General features: G+C 37.1%; 1 protein-coding gene across 4 annotated transcripts in view; it reads left to right on the top strand.

Annotated features, from left to right (window-relative positions):
• The window catches only part of kcnt1b (potassium sodium-activated channel subfamily T member 1b), a 113,590-nt gene extending 97,375 nt beyond the window's left edge, over positions 1-16,215 (top strand). The window contains exons 29-37 of one of the 4 annotated variants that reach the window (XM_030143098.1): positions 153-236; positions 1,309-1,437; positions 1,979-1,999; positions 2,134-2,431; positions 4,518-4,580; positions 4,821-4,871; positions 10,009-10,020; positions 12,656-12,740; positions 14,770-16,215. In XM_030143098.1, coding sequence (XP_029998958.1) covers positions 153-236; positions 1,309-1,437; positions 1,979-1,999; positions 2,134-2,431; positions 4,518-4,580; positions 4,821-4,871; positions 10,009-10,020; positions 12,656-12,740; positions 14,770-14,890 — 864 coding nt within the window. In that variant the 3' untranslated portion in view covers positions 14,891-16,215. The remainder of the gene's footprint in view (positions 1-152; positions 237-1,308; positions 1,438-1,978; positions 2,000-2,133; positions 2,432-4,517; positions 4,581-4,820; positions 4,872-10,008; positions 10,021-12,655; positions 12,741-14,769) is intronic. The other 3 variants (XM_030143099.1, XM_030143100.1, XM_030143101.1) reach the window with 3 other exon arrangements.
• Positions 16,216-16,583: the final 368 nt, after the last annotated feature.

Below are 16,583 nucleotides of genomic sequence, written 5' to 3'. Positions count from 1 at the left end.
TCAGCGATATTAAGGACATAGATGATAATGATAATAAGTTTTTCTCCTTAACACACAACCGCTGGGCGCCTGATTGTTGACAGCTGGACTTAGCTCATCTTTTGTAGAACATTTTCAGATTTTCACTGCAGTCATTTTCTCTCTTTTGACAGTCGTTTGTTAAGGATTATATGATCGCTATTGCAAGACTTCTTCTTGGTCTTGACACCACGCCTGGTTCTGGGTATCTCTGTGTTGTAAGTAGACATTTTTATTCAGGGGTGTCAAACTCATTTTAGTTCAGGGGCCACATTCAGCTAAATTTGATCTGAAGTGGGCCGAACCAGTAAAATAATAACATAATTATATATCAGTAATGTCAACTTCAAAATTTTCTCTGTGTTTTAGAGTAAAAAACATAAAATTAAACAATAAAAATGTTTACATCTCCAAACTGTCCTTTCAAACAATGTGAATAACAGGAACAAACTGAAAAAATAAGTGTAATTTTAGCGATATTCTGCCTCACTTGATCATTTCCACATGTTTATTATAACTTACAGATCACAGTGGATCTACAAATACATTTAATATCAGGCAGAATATTGTTAAAATTTTACTTACTTCTCTTAAAATATTTCAGGTTGTTCATATTTGTTCAGATTATTCACATTATTTGTGAAATTATACTTTTTTTTTTAGTCTAAATACATGGAAATATTTACATTTACTAAGACAGAAATTTGAAGTTGTGAGTATTTATAGGTTCTTATGATGGTATTTTACTGGTCTGACCCACTTTAGATCATATCGGTCTGAATGTGGAACCTGAACTAAAATGATTGTTAATATCCTCGGTGTAATTTTTGCATCTCACAACTTCATCCCAAGGGCCGAACTAGACCCTTTGGCGGGCCAGATTTGGCCCTCGGGCCGCATGTTTGACACCTGTGTTTTTATTATATTGTGTGTGACTTTACTTAATACCAGTCTACCAGTCCTAAAAAAGTCTTGATTCAGTTTAAGAAGTATTAGGGCTTAGAAGTCAATACTGAAGTCAAAGCTTTAAACTACCCGTGAATTCAATACCATAATCTCTTTATTTTCTTCTTTCACTTACCTTTGAGCAAAATATAGATTAACTCATTCTAATAATCATATTCCCACAGAAAACCTCCCTCTGCATGGGACTTACACATTTAGTGCTTATTTTGATATTTACCTGAAATAACTAATAAAAAGCTGTCCAAATTCAGCCTTATTAGGTTTAATATAGATAGACATAGACACCCTGCATACATAATGTGTCTCTCCTCTTCCTCCTCTTAGATGAAGGTCACAGAGGAGGACCTGTGGATCAGGACTTATGGCAGACTGTTCCAGAAGCTCTGTTCCTCCAGCGCTGAGATCCCCATCGGGATCTATCGCACAGAGTCGCACATGTTCTCCACCTCTGAGGCAAGTAGAGTTCAGTGAGACTCTTCATGTGTGGAATGAGTTTGGTTTCTGCTTTGGCTGCTGCATTTCTGCAGCTCTGGCTCCTTCGCGCATTTTGTTTTACTTTCCTTTCTTCTACTTCCTCACCTGCCATATGTTTCACCTTGTCATAATATTCTGATCTCTCCGCATTAATCTTTATTTTGTTTTGTCTACTGAGATATCTCCCACTGCTTCTTACATTTTCCTCTTTCTCACATCTATGGTTTTCCTGTTTTTTATATGACAAATGGAAATGATTTTCAATTTCCATATTTTTGCCTTTTGAACATATAAATATGAGGTTGTCAGAGTGGCTGCTCTACAATAGTATAGTCATCAACCGGAAATGCACCATGCGCTACCGTTAATTTCCCACCATCTATTAATGAATATTAAAATAGTAAATAGTGCATATTTACTATTTCATGAGCTGTTTTTGAGGTTTTGGCTTGCTTTGGATGCTCCCATCTTTCATTGCGTCTCTTTGTGTTTGGCTGTTTGTCCCTGTCCCTTCTTTCAGTGCAAGGACAGTTACGCACAGGTAAGATCCAAACAAGCCTATTTATTAAATAAAAGTCATACTTCCATTGTAATATCATACAGTCAGGGGTTTTCTTTAAAAAAATAACCCAAAAAAATAACAAATAAGGTGTCATCACCTCTGTGCTTTCCCAGTCTCAGGTGTCGATCAATGTGGAGCAGGGTGAGGAGCAGCACAACCGTGGAGGGTCCTGGAAGGAGAGGACCACCCACAGATACTCCACCACAAGCGACCAGTCAGAACACCCGCTGCTGAGGAAGAAGAGCATGCAGTGGGCGCGGCGGCTGAGCAGGAAGAACGCCAAACCGTCGAGCAGGGCTGAGCGGATCTCTCAGCAGAGGCTCAACCTGTACCGGCGCTCTGAGCGTCAGGAGCTGTCAGAGCTGGTCAAGAACCGCATGAAGCACCTGGGCCTGCCCACCGTGGGATATGGTCAGTACTGCAGCTGACAGCATGACATTCACAGAAATGACAGGGAGTAATCATAGTGTTTACTCCCTGTCATTTCAATATGTCATCCACATAACATGAAGATATTTTGTTATGTGGAATTAAATGATTGTAGTCACTGCTAATATTTTTTAATATATTAGTCACAAACATTCACTTTAGTTCATTTTCATTACTCGCAATGAATGTTTTTAGCAGTGAAAAAATTAGATTTTGACTGTTTACAGATCAGAGTCACAGCACAGCAGTCTTTAGGCAGAAATAATGTCACTAATTAACATAGACGTGAGTAGATGAAGCCTAATTAAGGGTCATTTTCAGTAAATATTTATACCTGAACTAAAAACTGAGCTGATACTCTTTATATTTAGTATCAGTCACGTTGAAGGTGAGCAGACTGATTACATTTGTGGGCATTTTAACAGTACTGATCTCTGATGTTTTATTTTCTTTTGGACAAAAACAAAATACTGTATGTATAACTAATTCTTTCAGGAAAAATAAGGATGTGCTGTCTGTGAAATTGCAGGCTGATACCAATGCAGATGTTTTAAAACAATAATGTAGCTCATATTAGCTGTTAGCTGATGCTGATATTAGTAGGGGGTTTTTGTTTTTGCTTGTTTTTGTTCTTAATCATTCCCCCTGTGATCTTGAAAAGAAAAAAATCTTCATTATAAAATAAAATAACTGGACTGTTCAAGGTCTGGTGTGTAAGATTTAGGGGGATCTAATTGCATAAAATAATAAAACAGAATTTCTATAAAAGTTTCATTAGTATACAATCACCTGAAAATGTGAAATCTGTGTCATATCTTTATAGATGACCAGAGGGAGCAGGTCACCTTCCACAAAGTCTACTCAGAATGGACTTCCTCTTTTTCTTTTTTCCTTTTCATAACGCACGATGTTGCCATCTCCTATTACTCCTATTAGAGTGGACTTTATCCATACACGTATCCCCTTAACTACAAAACATAGAATGAACAAAAGAAACGCTGTCTTTATTGTAGGTGTTAGTTTTATAAACTTTGACCACACTATGTTTGAATGAGCAGAAACTGAATCACAGAAATCTACAGAAAAGCTGTGATTAAAATAAACAGATAATCACCACAACAGCCCAAGTCGTATCCCCAGAGGATTCATAGTAAACAAAAGCATAGACTAAAATCTCTGTAATTGGAAGGATTTCTTTAAACGCTAAAGTTGACTTTTCTGATTCTCAGTTGTAGGCTCTTAACTGAATAAATTATTTCTGTCCTGACAGCAGCTGTGTTATTGAACTGTATTAAACTCTGATCTGTTTTCCATTTTATCTCATCCTCATTGCCTGTAAGACGTGATGCTGTGGATCTTGATAGTGCAGACGTTTAACAACACTGAACCACACCACCATCATCATCATCAAACTTGAGAAATCTTTTGTGTTTTCACACCCATGTCATCATCCATCCAGCCATCGTTCTCCATGTGCCATCACTCACACACCCCTCATCACACAGCCAGGAGCATACAGCCATGTGAAAGTCATCATGTCATGCATGAAGATGCAGGAGCGCTGTACCTCGTCTCAGTTGCATTTGATCACCTGCAATTGCCTGCACTTCTATCTCTTCACCCCCTTTTTAAATTTCTTTTCTTCTTTTCTCCTCTCAGCTTCACGCCACAGAACCACAAAGCAGAATCATGCTCCAGTTGTGTTTGACTTGATAGAAATGACATAACGTGTCAATTAAATACGTTTCAGGAAGAACACCTAAAGCTCCAGATCTTCCTAAGAACCATGAATGTCAGTGAGGATTACTGCAGCAGGATCATAACATGTGACAGATGATTTGGAAGTGATTCTGTGAACGGCTCATGTTTCTCTCTTAAGCACATACTAACGCATGGCTTGGCATCGCTCTCACCTTTTTAATGGTTCTTTTTGAAACTGCAAATGCATTTGCTGCCTGCCTGATTTTATTTTGTCCTTTTTTTCCTATTTTCCTCCCCTCCTCTGTTCCTTTCCTTCTCTCTCTTTCTCTTTCTCCGGCTCCTCTGTCTTCCCTCTTTTGGCTTGTAGAGGATGTTTCTAATCTCACTGCGAGCGATGTCATGAATCGAGTAAATCTAGGATATTTGCAAGGTAATTTGTGTGCTGTTTATAACTCATTTATTTATAATATGTGAGTGGTTACGTCTTGTGGAGAAAGGAACTGTCCTTTCGCCAGCATCCATTGAAGAATAGCTTCATTAAATGTGCTATGAGTACAAGGTGTTAGATTTATGTTCTTTACAACTTTGCCTTTTTTTTTTTTTTTTAAATAGATGTGATACAAATAAACAAAATAGGCCAATGAAGTTAACAGTGAATTGCGTTGCTTAGAGTTGCAGGACATTTCAGAGCAACCATATACAGAGGGGACCAGGCTGCCAGGTTAGGTGGTTGATCACAGTACTGCAACTGTATTTGCATGAGTGTGGGTGTGTGTGTGTGTATGTATGTGTGTGTGCGTGTGTCCTGCCTGAGTGAGTTGTAGATTAGCAGCCCAGTCTCTCACTATCTCGCTCTACTATCTCTCTCTATCTGGTCTTTTCTGCATTGTGTTCACGTGAGGTGACGTCCCAAATGGCTAGAGTACCGCAGGGCCTCGGAGTATGGCTTAAAGAGTGGAGCGGAACGCATTATGTCTGTGGATGGAAGTTTAGAAGTGAAAAACGCCCCAAATAACACATGATGGATACTTAAGCCTAAGTTAGAGGTGTCATGACTCAGGGGAGAATCAGGACACTTCACTGGTTACTGTTTATACCATGGCCACTAGGAGAGTTAACCAGTAACATAAAACAAAACATAAGTACTGTTGTTATGGTTACCGCACGTGCTCACTAGCTTTCACACTACCTTAACTTTCCTGGAAGTGGCATTAGAGACACTGACATAAAGAGTGAACCATCATTCCAGTAAACACAATATTTCACCGGTATGTTCTTTCAAGAATCAATATCAACTGGAATTTGTGAGGTTGTCAGGTTCTGCCGCTATGTTAGAGACCAGTAGGTGGTTCTTTCAGTAGGGGATAACTCAACTAATTAAATGAAAGTCCATATACAGTATAACTTCCTATCAGTGCTCAATAGTAACTATATTGGTATCTGTAACCATTCCCATGTTATAAGCCAGGGGTGTCAAACTCATTTCAGTTCAGGGGCCACATACAGCCTAATATGATATAAAGTGGGCCGGACCAGTAAAATGATATGAATAATAGGAAAAGAACTTATAAATAATGTCAACTCCAAAGTTTTCTCTATGTTTTTGAGTGAAAAAAATAAAATTCCATTATGAAAATGTTTACACCTACAAACCGTACTTGAACATAACATGAACAAATATGAACAACCTGAAAATTCACAAGAAAAAAGTGCATTGTTAACAATATTATGTCTAAGTTGATCATTTAAACATGTGCATCACAACTTAAAGATTTAATAACAGGCAGAATATTGTTAAAATTCCACATACTTCTCTTAAGACATTTGTTCATATTTGTTAAGGTTATTCATATTTTTTGTAAAAGGATAGTCTGTAAATGTACATTTTTTTTCTAGTTTTACTTTATTTATACTTAAGCAAAGAGGAAAATTTGCAGTTTTCATTATTTATAGGTTATTATGATAATATTTTACTAGTCTGATCCACTTTAGATTGAATTGACCTAAAATGATTTTAACATCCTTGATTATTAATATCTTCAGTGTAATTTTTGTATTTCACAAATTCATCCTATGGGGCCAGATTGGACCCTTTGGCAGGCCAGTTTTGGCCCCTGGGCCGCATGTTTGACACTTGTGTTATAAGCTATTAAAATATGGACCATTATAAGTAAAGGCACATTTTTAATATTTGAAAAATTTATGAAAAATCAACATTTCTCAAAACTGTGACCAAACTTTGTAGACGTTGTCCCAAGGAAGCTACATATAAAATTTAAAAATGAGTCCGACTAGTAGTATTGTCAGAGAAGATATTTGAAAAAATTGCGAAGACAATGACGATGGCCATGAGTCGACAAAGACAACGCCAGACACAGGACCTTCACAATAGCTCATCACCTATCGGTTGCTGAGCTAAAAACAGAGATACAGTTGAGATTTCAGTAAACAGTCATATCACAAGTGGTGCTAGGCACAACAAACCCCTCCCACATATTTCGCCCATTATAAATAAATGGGAAGATTTAAAAAATTCAGAAAACATTTGAACTTTGACCTACTGTTCCCAAAATGTAATGAGATCCATTCTGGGTCACCAGTAATCTATGAAGTCAGTTTGGTAGGAATTCAACTAATAGTCATGCTGCTACAGACATTTGAAATTCCACCCATTGTAAATAAATGGGGAAAAAAAAGATTTTAAAAACTCATAAAAAATTGTAACTTTGACTTATTTTTTCCCAAAATGTAATGAGATCCATTCTGGGTCCCTGGCAATCTATAAACCAAATTAGGTATGAATTCAACCAATTCATAGTTTTGCTGCTAGAGTGTTAACAAACAAACAAACTGAACCAAAAATAATACCCCTTGCCTTCCCTTCAGGGGGCAGGATAAAAAGTGAGCACACTTTAGTTACACTGTTTTTTTTTTTATGGGACATTCCTCTTCTGTGGTAACCTCTCTGTTGGACACCTGACATGGAATTCAAGCCCATCATGCACTGGATTAAGTTCCCATCAGGCTTCAGGAAGGCAGTGGTATATCTGGAGCAGTGCTGCGGGTCTTTGTTGTGTTGAAATACAGCAGAGGCTTTCACATGGAGGCAACCGTCTTCAAAATGGTGAAATGTGTTAACTCTGAAATTTCCCCAGGGTGGGATAAATAAAATCTTACCTTACAATGCTATAGTACAGAGAAGAATCCACAACTTCAGTACCAGTAGTACTCTAAACCCTGATGAACCACAACCATAGTTGATTTTTGACACAACACGCTTTACAAGTTGATCTTTTTTCGCAAATCTGGAGGTTAGTGACAAAAACTATAACACACCAAATAAAACAGCATCATTTGGAAGGCTATGGAAGAGACCAGGCTGTAATTTTCAGACTCTAGTAGGTATCAAAGAAAGAAAACCTTGAATCCACCATTAAAATACCTACCCAGTAGAATAAAACCACTGAATGTATTATTACAGTCAGTAAAAAGGTGGAAAAAAGAGCTATTTAAAAAAAAAAGTAAGGCATAGTATAACGTCTTTAAATGAAATAATATAACATCTATTGAGTATCTTATATCTTCAATGAATATTAACACGTTCCTTGAAAAGTTTCAAAGAAATTCTAATAATCCTTCAAGGGAAAATGTACTATCAAGATGGGGGGGTTTCCAGCTTTGAAGCTATAATAAGATCTGTGGCAGTCAGAATCAAATAATTTGTAGATATAAAAGAAGTAATGATTTCTAGCTGTTATAACTTATAGCTGTAATACTTCACAGAAAGAAGATTCTCTCCATTAGAGTAAAAATGTATTAATGGGATTAACCCATAAGGACCCAGTGCTACTTTTATGTCAGTTCCCAAATGAATTTTTCTCTGTATTGAACCTTTCTTAAGGGATTTATCACCATTAATGATAATATTATACTCTGTATTTTGGGTTTTTTCAGTAAAAATCAGTTTTTTTCCCCCTATATTTAACTCACTGATCATGCAAATGTTCGTTAAAGCTCAGATTAAAATTGATAGTTATTATATCAGAAACAGACAAAACTGAGGACAAAATGACTTTTTCTGTAAAATATATCATTAACTGAACAGAAAACAAGTGTTTCCATCCACTGTCATTGATCCAACTCCATGAGTTTTACTGATGAATTAATGTTGTAGAAGATGATGGTGTTTCCACGTTCACTACAAAACATTTAAACGTCCAAATGGGTCATATCTGATGGCCGTGAAAAGAGGAAAAACTGCCTTTTAAACCAATTATTTACATGTATTTATAGGATTAGTGGATCAACAGGTATTAAACAGTTTACATGACTAGATAGTTTTGATCACCAGTGGATGTTTGGGTCTTTATGGGTTAAGTAACAACTATTCACAGGAGGAAAAATCACCATTAAAAAGGATATAATAAGTAATAATAATAATATTAATTTTATTTATATAGCACCTTTAAAAACTGAGTTTACGAAGTGCTTTGACAAACTAAGCAAAAGTGTACAACAGCAGAATAAAAACATAGCAAACAACACAATAGAAGAGATAAGTACAGCAAACACGAAAATGGAGAGGGCAGAAATAACATTACATGATGCTGTCAAATACGAAATAAAGGATTGGAACAAAACAGCATCATGTAATTCAATATAAACGAATAACCAAAACAGGGTAAAATCAAATATTTAACATTAAAAACATTAAAAAGAGACATCACATGAGGGCAAGTCTATAAAAATGCGTTTTAAGAAGTGACTTAAAAGATGTTAGTGATTCCGCAAGCCTTATCTGCTCGGGCAGGCTGTTCCAAAGTCGAGGGGCCCTGATGGAAAAGATGCGGTCGCCTTTCGATTTAAATCTCGACTTTGGAACAGCCTGGAGCCCTCCGCCCGAGGATCTAAGGCTGCGTACTGGCTCATAATTGACTAGCATGTCCATGATGTAGCTGGGGGCCAGTCCCATTTGGGCTTTAAAAGTGATCAATAAAATCTTAAAATCAATTCTAAAACACACAGGAAGCCAGTGAAGTGAAGTTAGGACTTAGGTGATGTGACGCTGTCTGTTAAAACCAGTGAGAAGCCTAGCAGTAGTAGAGTAGTAGACTCATGACATGATCTGGAAGGTTCTGTGTGAGTTTCTGTGTGATGACCCTTAACCTTCAGACTCTGACTTTCTAAATCTGATGATCTGGACTACAAACCCCTGCAGATGTTATCCTACTGATCAGTTAACAAGTTTAATTTCCGTGGCCATGGTATAATCTCTATCTATTCAGGGGGAAGTTGATGATAACAGCGTGAGCATTGATGGGGGAAATTAAATGCATCCAGTCGTGAACGTCACTGGTCAACGCTGTAGGTGTCTTTGTCTGTGTGCAATAGTTTTCAGCGGTGAAGGATCAACGAGCCTTTGCAGCCGATGGTCTGCCTTCCACTCTCACACTCCCAATGTGTTCTGCTTCACTCTGTTTGGTTTGAGTCGCTCTGCGTTTTTGGCCCAGTCTGAAGGATGCTGGAGCATGTCCTCTGTGTCTGTGGGTGTGTGTCAGATGTTTCCTCTTTGGGCGGGGTTGTGGGGCTGACTGTCGTCCGTTGGCATGGCAACCTGCCGCCTTACCAGCCTGTTGGTCCAGTGTGGAATGCGCAGGATATTTAAAGGAATGCGATGGAGATGGGTATGTTGCGTAGCCGCGGACGCTGTCTGCATGTTGGCTCCGTTCTGAAGCTGCGCATGGGGTGCCGTTTACAGTCAGCAGGCAGCATGGGCCTCCCCCCCTTGTTCCGAAAACAGTGCCCTGTCAGTAACGGTTAGCACTTCTCTCTCTTCCACCCCGCCTGGCTTTGTAAAGGGCCACAAGCAGGTGGGTTGTCATGGAGACACACGTGCCCTCCTTTACCTTCCTCTGCCCATCACACGCAAGTAGGAGCTGCTGCCAGAGAGCACTCAGCACACATCCAAACATACACCAACAAACACACACTGACACTATGGACTAATCTGAGGAATGCAAGGTAAAGGTATATGCCTCTTATGGTCAGTAATACAGAAGAAAACCTGCATAGTACAAGTTACAGTTTACTCGGTGAAAGTATTGAAAGAATATTGTTACAACTGTTAATAATAATAAATACAGACCAAGGTTATTATCGTTAACGAAAACTAAAATTGTAAAAACATTTTCATTAACTGAAATAAATGAAAACTATAATTAAAAGAAAAAAATGATAACTAACTGAAACTGTATTGTGTGTTTACAAAACTAACCAAAACGTATAAAAATTATGGATAAAATTCCCGTCGTTTTCATCTTTGTCAATGTCGGATTGATACAAAAGCGATTTATTTCCCTCGAGTAATTTTAGCTGCTGGCACCATATGATATTTAACAGACTGTCACTTCTCGTCACTTGTCGTTTACGGTCGTCTTCTGGTCCCCACTCTACCTGGAAACATGGAGACTAAAGTTGGGAGAAAGCAGCAGAGTCCTGCCTGGGATTTATTTGAATATGACAGCAAAGAAGATAAAAGATATGAAAAAACTAAAGCTAAACTAAAACTAAGCATTTAGAAAATAACGAAAACTAATAAAAACTAGCAAACCTGCTCTAAAAACTAATTAAAACTAAATTAGAGAAAAAAAAGTCAAAACTAAATAAAACTAAGCTATAATGAAAAATCCAAAACTATTATAACCTTGATACAGACAAAACAATGGACAATGTAAGGGCCAAAATAATAAATCTTATTGTATTTTATAATGGAAATTTGTGCAAACAAAAAAAAGCATTCAAATAATTGTGCCCATAGATAAATATATTAAAATCATGAATATCTACAATAACATACTAATGTAGTTTAATCCAATACCCTATTTTACGATGTTAGAAGCATAGGCTGATATAAAAGTAGTGGGCATAACCACTGCAGTGTCACCCGTGTGTTTTTTGGATGACCTTTATAATGCCTCAGGTGTTTTTTGGCTTCTGCCATCTTGGTTTCTTGGAACCAAAAGTGAACACATTTGGACAAGAGGAAGAGAACCACTGGCCACGTTAATGCTACCGCTCACACCACTCTGCTAACTAGGAAAGTTACATTGCAGCAGCCTGTCTGCAAAATAAATAAAATTAAAATACAATTAATTAGACATAAAGATGCTAATTAGCAGGCTAACATTTGCTACTGTAGCAAAGTTATGCTAACAGGCACAGCATTGTAATTAAATAACAAGTAAAGTTTATTTATAAAGCGCTTTTCAAGAATAAAAATCACTAAGTGCTGTACATAAAATGGGTGCAATAAAACAACACAAGAATAATTTCATAAAATAAATAAAACGGATAAAGCCATCAACCAAAAGCTTTCCTAAATAAAAACGTCTGGAGTTGTTAATAAGCTGTTTCAAAACACAATCCTTTTACACTCCTCTTGTAGCTTCTTAAAAACAAAATTAGTAAAATTGTCATGAGTAAATATGCTTTATTCAAATAAACCATAAGACCATAATGCCTTTTAAACACGTTATTCTACTCATTAAAGGTAGATGTTGACGAGGACATCAGCCATCTTCAATGTTGTCGTTTGTAAAGTTGAAACTGATGAAAGCTGATGACAGGGGTGTTTCTAATTGTAATTTCAGACCATGTACTTTGAATTTCCGACTTCCCAGATCAAATGGATTACACAGATAGTGTTTCTCAAGAGACGTTACTGTGTCTTGAACAGGAGTCAATTAAAGCCAACATCAAGCAGTCAACAGTAGCTTCACTTTCAAGTTATAGTTATTCCCCCTTGGTTAAAAAAAGATGAAAAGTAAGTTCAGATCCCGTCCTTTCTTACTGAGCCAGAGCTAAATGTAATGGGTGTGTGTAAGGTTCGTGTAAATGGATGCATTGTTTTTGATCCTGCTGAGATGGCGACAAACCAAAAAGGCTGTAACCTTCAGGCAGACATAAAATGTACAACTGTTAACAAATGTAAGAATGACAAATAGTTTATAACAACCTACCTTAGAAAAAAATGGGTTTGACAGTAGAAAGAAACAACAATTACACCAATGTTTAAGCTGATACCTTTAGGTGTAGTTGAATCAGGACTAAACCATCTGCCAGATGTACTTATTGATGCATGATTTTTCTACAGAATGTTTCAGTTATTATTGGAAGCACTACTCTACTTAGAGCCCCTAGGCTACCACAGACTGAACAGTGGGTAATACTCATTATGTAAGTGTCAATTTAAGTTAATATGCAACGTAAAATAAATGTGAAAGTGAGCTGTAAACTAATAGATTTAACAGTTGTAACAAGCATGTCTTTGATTTGCAGATTTTGCCCTGATTTGGGCTGAACTGTTTGAGCACTGAGGTCATGAATGAGGGAGTCCTGAATTAGTGGTGTTTAGGGGCTCATGTCCTGGCTGCTGTAGTGTATAATGGAGGAGGACGAGGGCTCGGCTCCAGAGCAGCTCTTAACATTGCTTTTGTTTCTTTACAGACGAGATGAACGACCACCAGAACACGCTGTCCTACGTCCTCATCAACCCTCCTCCTGACACCATGTTGGAGCTCAACGACATTGTGTAAGCACCAGGGCAGAGTCTGGTTTAGACCAGCAGATAAAGCAATAGAATAGAATAGAATAGAATAGAATAGAATAGAATAGAATAGATCTTAATTGTTGCTGTTACAGGAACAATGAAAATCAGTTTAGCAGGTCTGTTTCTTATTTAGCAGCAAAGGTGAATAATGAGAACCTTAGTCATTTTTTTTTTCCTAAGTGATTTTATTCCCCTATAGGCATAAAAAAAAACATTGCAACTGGAATTTTTTTGTATGAACCTTTTTGTCATGGAGTTACAAAAATGTCCACTCAGCTGGACACCATGCGTTTAATTTTTGAAGCAAAGAAACATGTATTTAAAACCCATAATCAGAAAGTGAAAACTATGAGATAAAAACCTTTTTCATGCCGCTAATCTGATGTTTTCTCATATTTTAACGTACTCTAACACTAGTTATTACTCACTTCATGGCGATAATATGCAAAAAAAAAAAAAAAAAAATGTTTGTTTAAGAAAACTGTTAATTACAGTCTAATAACAATTAGCAATTGATTTACACTAAAACATGTTAGTGCAGATCAGGTTTATCAAGAACAGTAAAGTTACAGTAATGGTATAAATTCCATTGTTTGGGATGGTGCATAAATGTCCACTGTATGGGCTGATATCCAACTAAAACAACAAAATGCATGAATATATAAGAACAGCTGTAGAATAGCTGTCCACTGGAGTGACCACTATGCATGAAAGGGTTAAAGTGCAAAGAGACTGTATAAAAATATCATAAAATTATACTGAAGATATTGACAATTATTGACAATATACAAAATATTACAAAGAAATACTACAATATACAAAAAATCTAACTATACTAAAGAAGAAAGAAATATATACAGTATATAGCGATATATTACATTTTAAACTCAAATGAGTCTTTTTAAAAGCAACTGAAGACCCTCTTGTTTAGACAGGCTTTTAATTAGGGGTGGGTTTTATGACCATTAGCTTGTATATTTTTATGCCTGTATATGTAGCTGTGTGTTTTGGGTTTTTTTTGCCTATGTATTGTATGTATGTACTTCTAATTATATTGTAAAGCACTTTGTGAAATCTTTCTGCAAAAAGTGCTTTATAAATAAACTTTATTATTATATATACAGGCAGTATGGGATATACTGCCTGTATATATATACTCTATATCACAGGTCTTAAACATGTGGCCCGGGGGCCAAAACCGGCCCGCCAAAGGGTCCAATCCGGCCCGTGGGATGAATTTGCAAAGTGCAAAAATTACACTTAAGATACAAACAATCAAGGATATCGAAGTCGTTTTTGTTCAGGTTCCACATACAGACCAATGTGATCTCAACTAAAATAACAGCATAATAACCTAGAAATAATGACTCCAAATTTTCTTAGTTTAATGTGAAAAACATAATATTACATTTCATCTATAAATAAGTAATGACAACTCCAAATTTTTCTCTTTGTTTTAGTGTAAAAACTTACAGTAAATGAGGAAAATATTAACATTTACAAACTATCCTTTAACAATAAAATGTGAAAAACCTCAAGTTTTGAAAGTAAAATTTTAACATTATTCTTCCCTGTTATTAAATATTTTGTGCTTTTGTAGATCCAATCCATAATATACATGTATAAATGGTAAGTTGAGGTGTAATATTGTTAAAATTGCACTTATTTTTCTCAAGAAATTTCAGTTTTTTTCAGGTTATTCACATCATTTTTGTTTGGATAGTTTAAAAATGTACATATTTTTATAATTTAATTTTGATTGCACTAAAACAAAGAGGAAAAATTTGGAGTCGTCATTATTTGCAGGTTATTATGCTATTATTTTACTGGTCCGGCCCACTGGAGATCAATTTGGGCTTAATGTGGCTCCTGAGAGAAAATGAGTTTGACACCCCTGCTCTATATTCTGTATTTGGATTGTATGTTTGGATTTGATCATCTGGTTGGTTTGAGTCAGTTTGGGTGTCATCCGTGCACTTTGCTGCCAGATAATGTCAGTTTGTCTCTTCAGGTACATCATTCGGTCCGACCCGCTGGCTCACATGCCGGAGGACTCCCAGGTGGGACAGACCCGAGGCACCAGGAACCAGCAGGACTTTGGCACAGAGTCGAGAGACGAGACTCACCTCTGAAACGCCCCTCGGTCCCGGTCACCCCGACCCTTAACCTCCGAGCCCCTCCCAGGCCGACAGGGTTTGTTTGTCTCACACAGATGAAGGTTGGTCTCGGGCCCTGAACAACAAACTGTTCATAGTGAATGTGCATTAACGTGTCTCTCAGCCCAAGACCAGAAACAATCAACATTTACAGAAGACGGCCCTGAGAGAGCCACTGTGTCCCACTGAGCTGCTATAGGAGGATGCATGAAGAGTGCCTCGTCATCAACCCTGACTCCTCTCACCTTCTCTACTAACACACCTCACTGTCACAAAACAATCTGAAACTGAGAACCAAGCACTGGAAACGGCTTTTCAGAAAGACGGACAAGTCTGACTGAGGCGTGTTGGACAGTCAAAGGAAGTTTCTGGATGTGAGGTCATGTTTTGTTTAGGGGTGAAGTTCTTCTAGGACTCAGGCACAGCCTCCCTACGCCTGGTCCTTACCCGGAGAGTCAATGTTGGGCAACTACACCCGTCTCCAAATTGTATCGTTCATGTTTTGCGAAGACAGGGGTAAATGCCATGAATGTAAAGCGATTCAAGCATTTACAGTGGAAATACCGTACATGTGCACTTTTTTCTCAACGGACCAGTTTGTAGGATTTAGTGGCATCTAGAGGTGGGGTTGTAGATTGCAGCCAACTGAATACCTTTAACTTCTAAGGAGAAGCTACAATGACTGACACGTCAACGTAAAAACCTCAGATATTCTCCTGACCCAGCGTTTGGCTTGCCTGTTCAGACAACCACAACTTGAAACTGAAGCCAATGCAGTCGTATCTAAAAGTGTAACATTAATGATCACTAGATGCAATGATTAAACGATCCAGTGTGCGATTGACTACTATTAAAAAAAAAAAAAAAAAAAAAGTTGGATTTCTGAGTCAAAATCAGCATTAATGAAAGTTACAGGAATATACTGTTAACTGTAGAACTGTAGGACTTCTGTTTAATTAGCACCGTCTACCGTTTTAACTGTGGTCATGGTACTACGTTTCCAAAATACTGTAGAACATATGATCATCAGCTGGTATTGGTAACAATGGAAAACTGACTAAAACTGTTATTTTTTATTCCACTGGAACCTGATTAGCCCAGACAGTTAGGAGTCAATCACTTTATTTACACCCTTTTTATACAACTAATTTTCTAATGATTGTTTTTTTTTTTTTTTGTAAATCTAAATTATTTTCTAAATTATTGTTTAATAAGATTTTAGGGCTCACTGACTATGAAGTCTTACTTATCAAAGCAAAAAGATAAAAAACACATTTTGTCATGTGGTGAAGAAGTTGCATTAACAAGATCATCATAAATGTTAATGAACTTCTCATTGACTTAACTCTAGTCAAAGATCCTGTATTTACAAAGATGGCTCAACTTACACTTCACCAATGATACGAAACAGTTCACTTCCTGTTTGTTTAGTGGGTGTGGTCAAAAGAAGTGAGAACATTGTGGATACAGGAAAGGAGTTTATTAAGGTCTAACTTGAGTTATGATTATAAACTAATATGTTTTTTTTCTGATGGCTGCCATTATTTCATCCTATCTCTCTTATTTTATTTCACTCCCTTTTTTGTACCTCCTCTGCAAGAGTTTGTTGCTGAGACAGAGACAGCCCTCAAACAAAATCCACTTTCTCCTGATCTGTGATCTTAAACAC

Source organism: Sphaeramia orbicularis, chromosome 9 (genome assembly GCF_902148855.1).
Source record: "Sphaeramia orbicularis chromosome 9, fSphaOr1.1, whole genome shotgun sequence".
Taxonomy (NCBI): domain Eukaryota; kingdom Metazoa; phylum Chordata; class Actinopteri; order Kurtiformes; family Apogonidae; genus Sphaeramia; species Sphaeramia orbicularis.
Note: the sequence above shows the minus strand (reverse complement) of the source record. Positions and strands in the feature narration are given on the sequence as shown.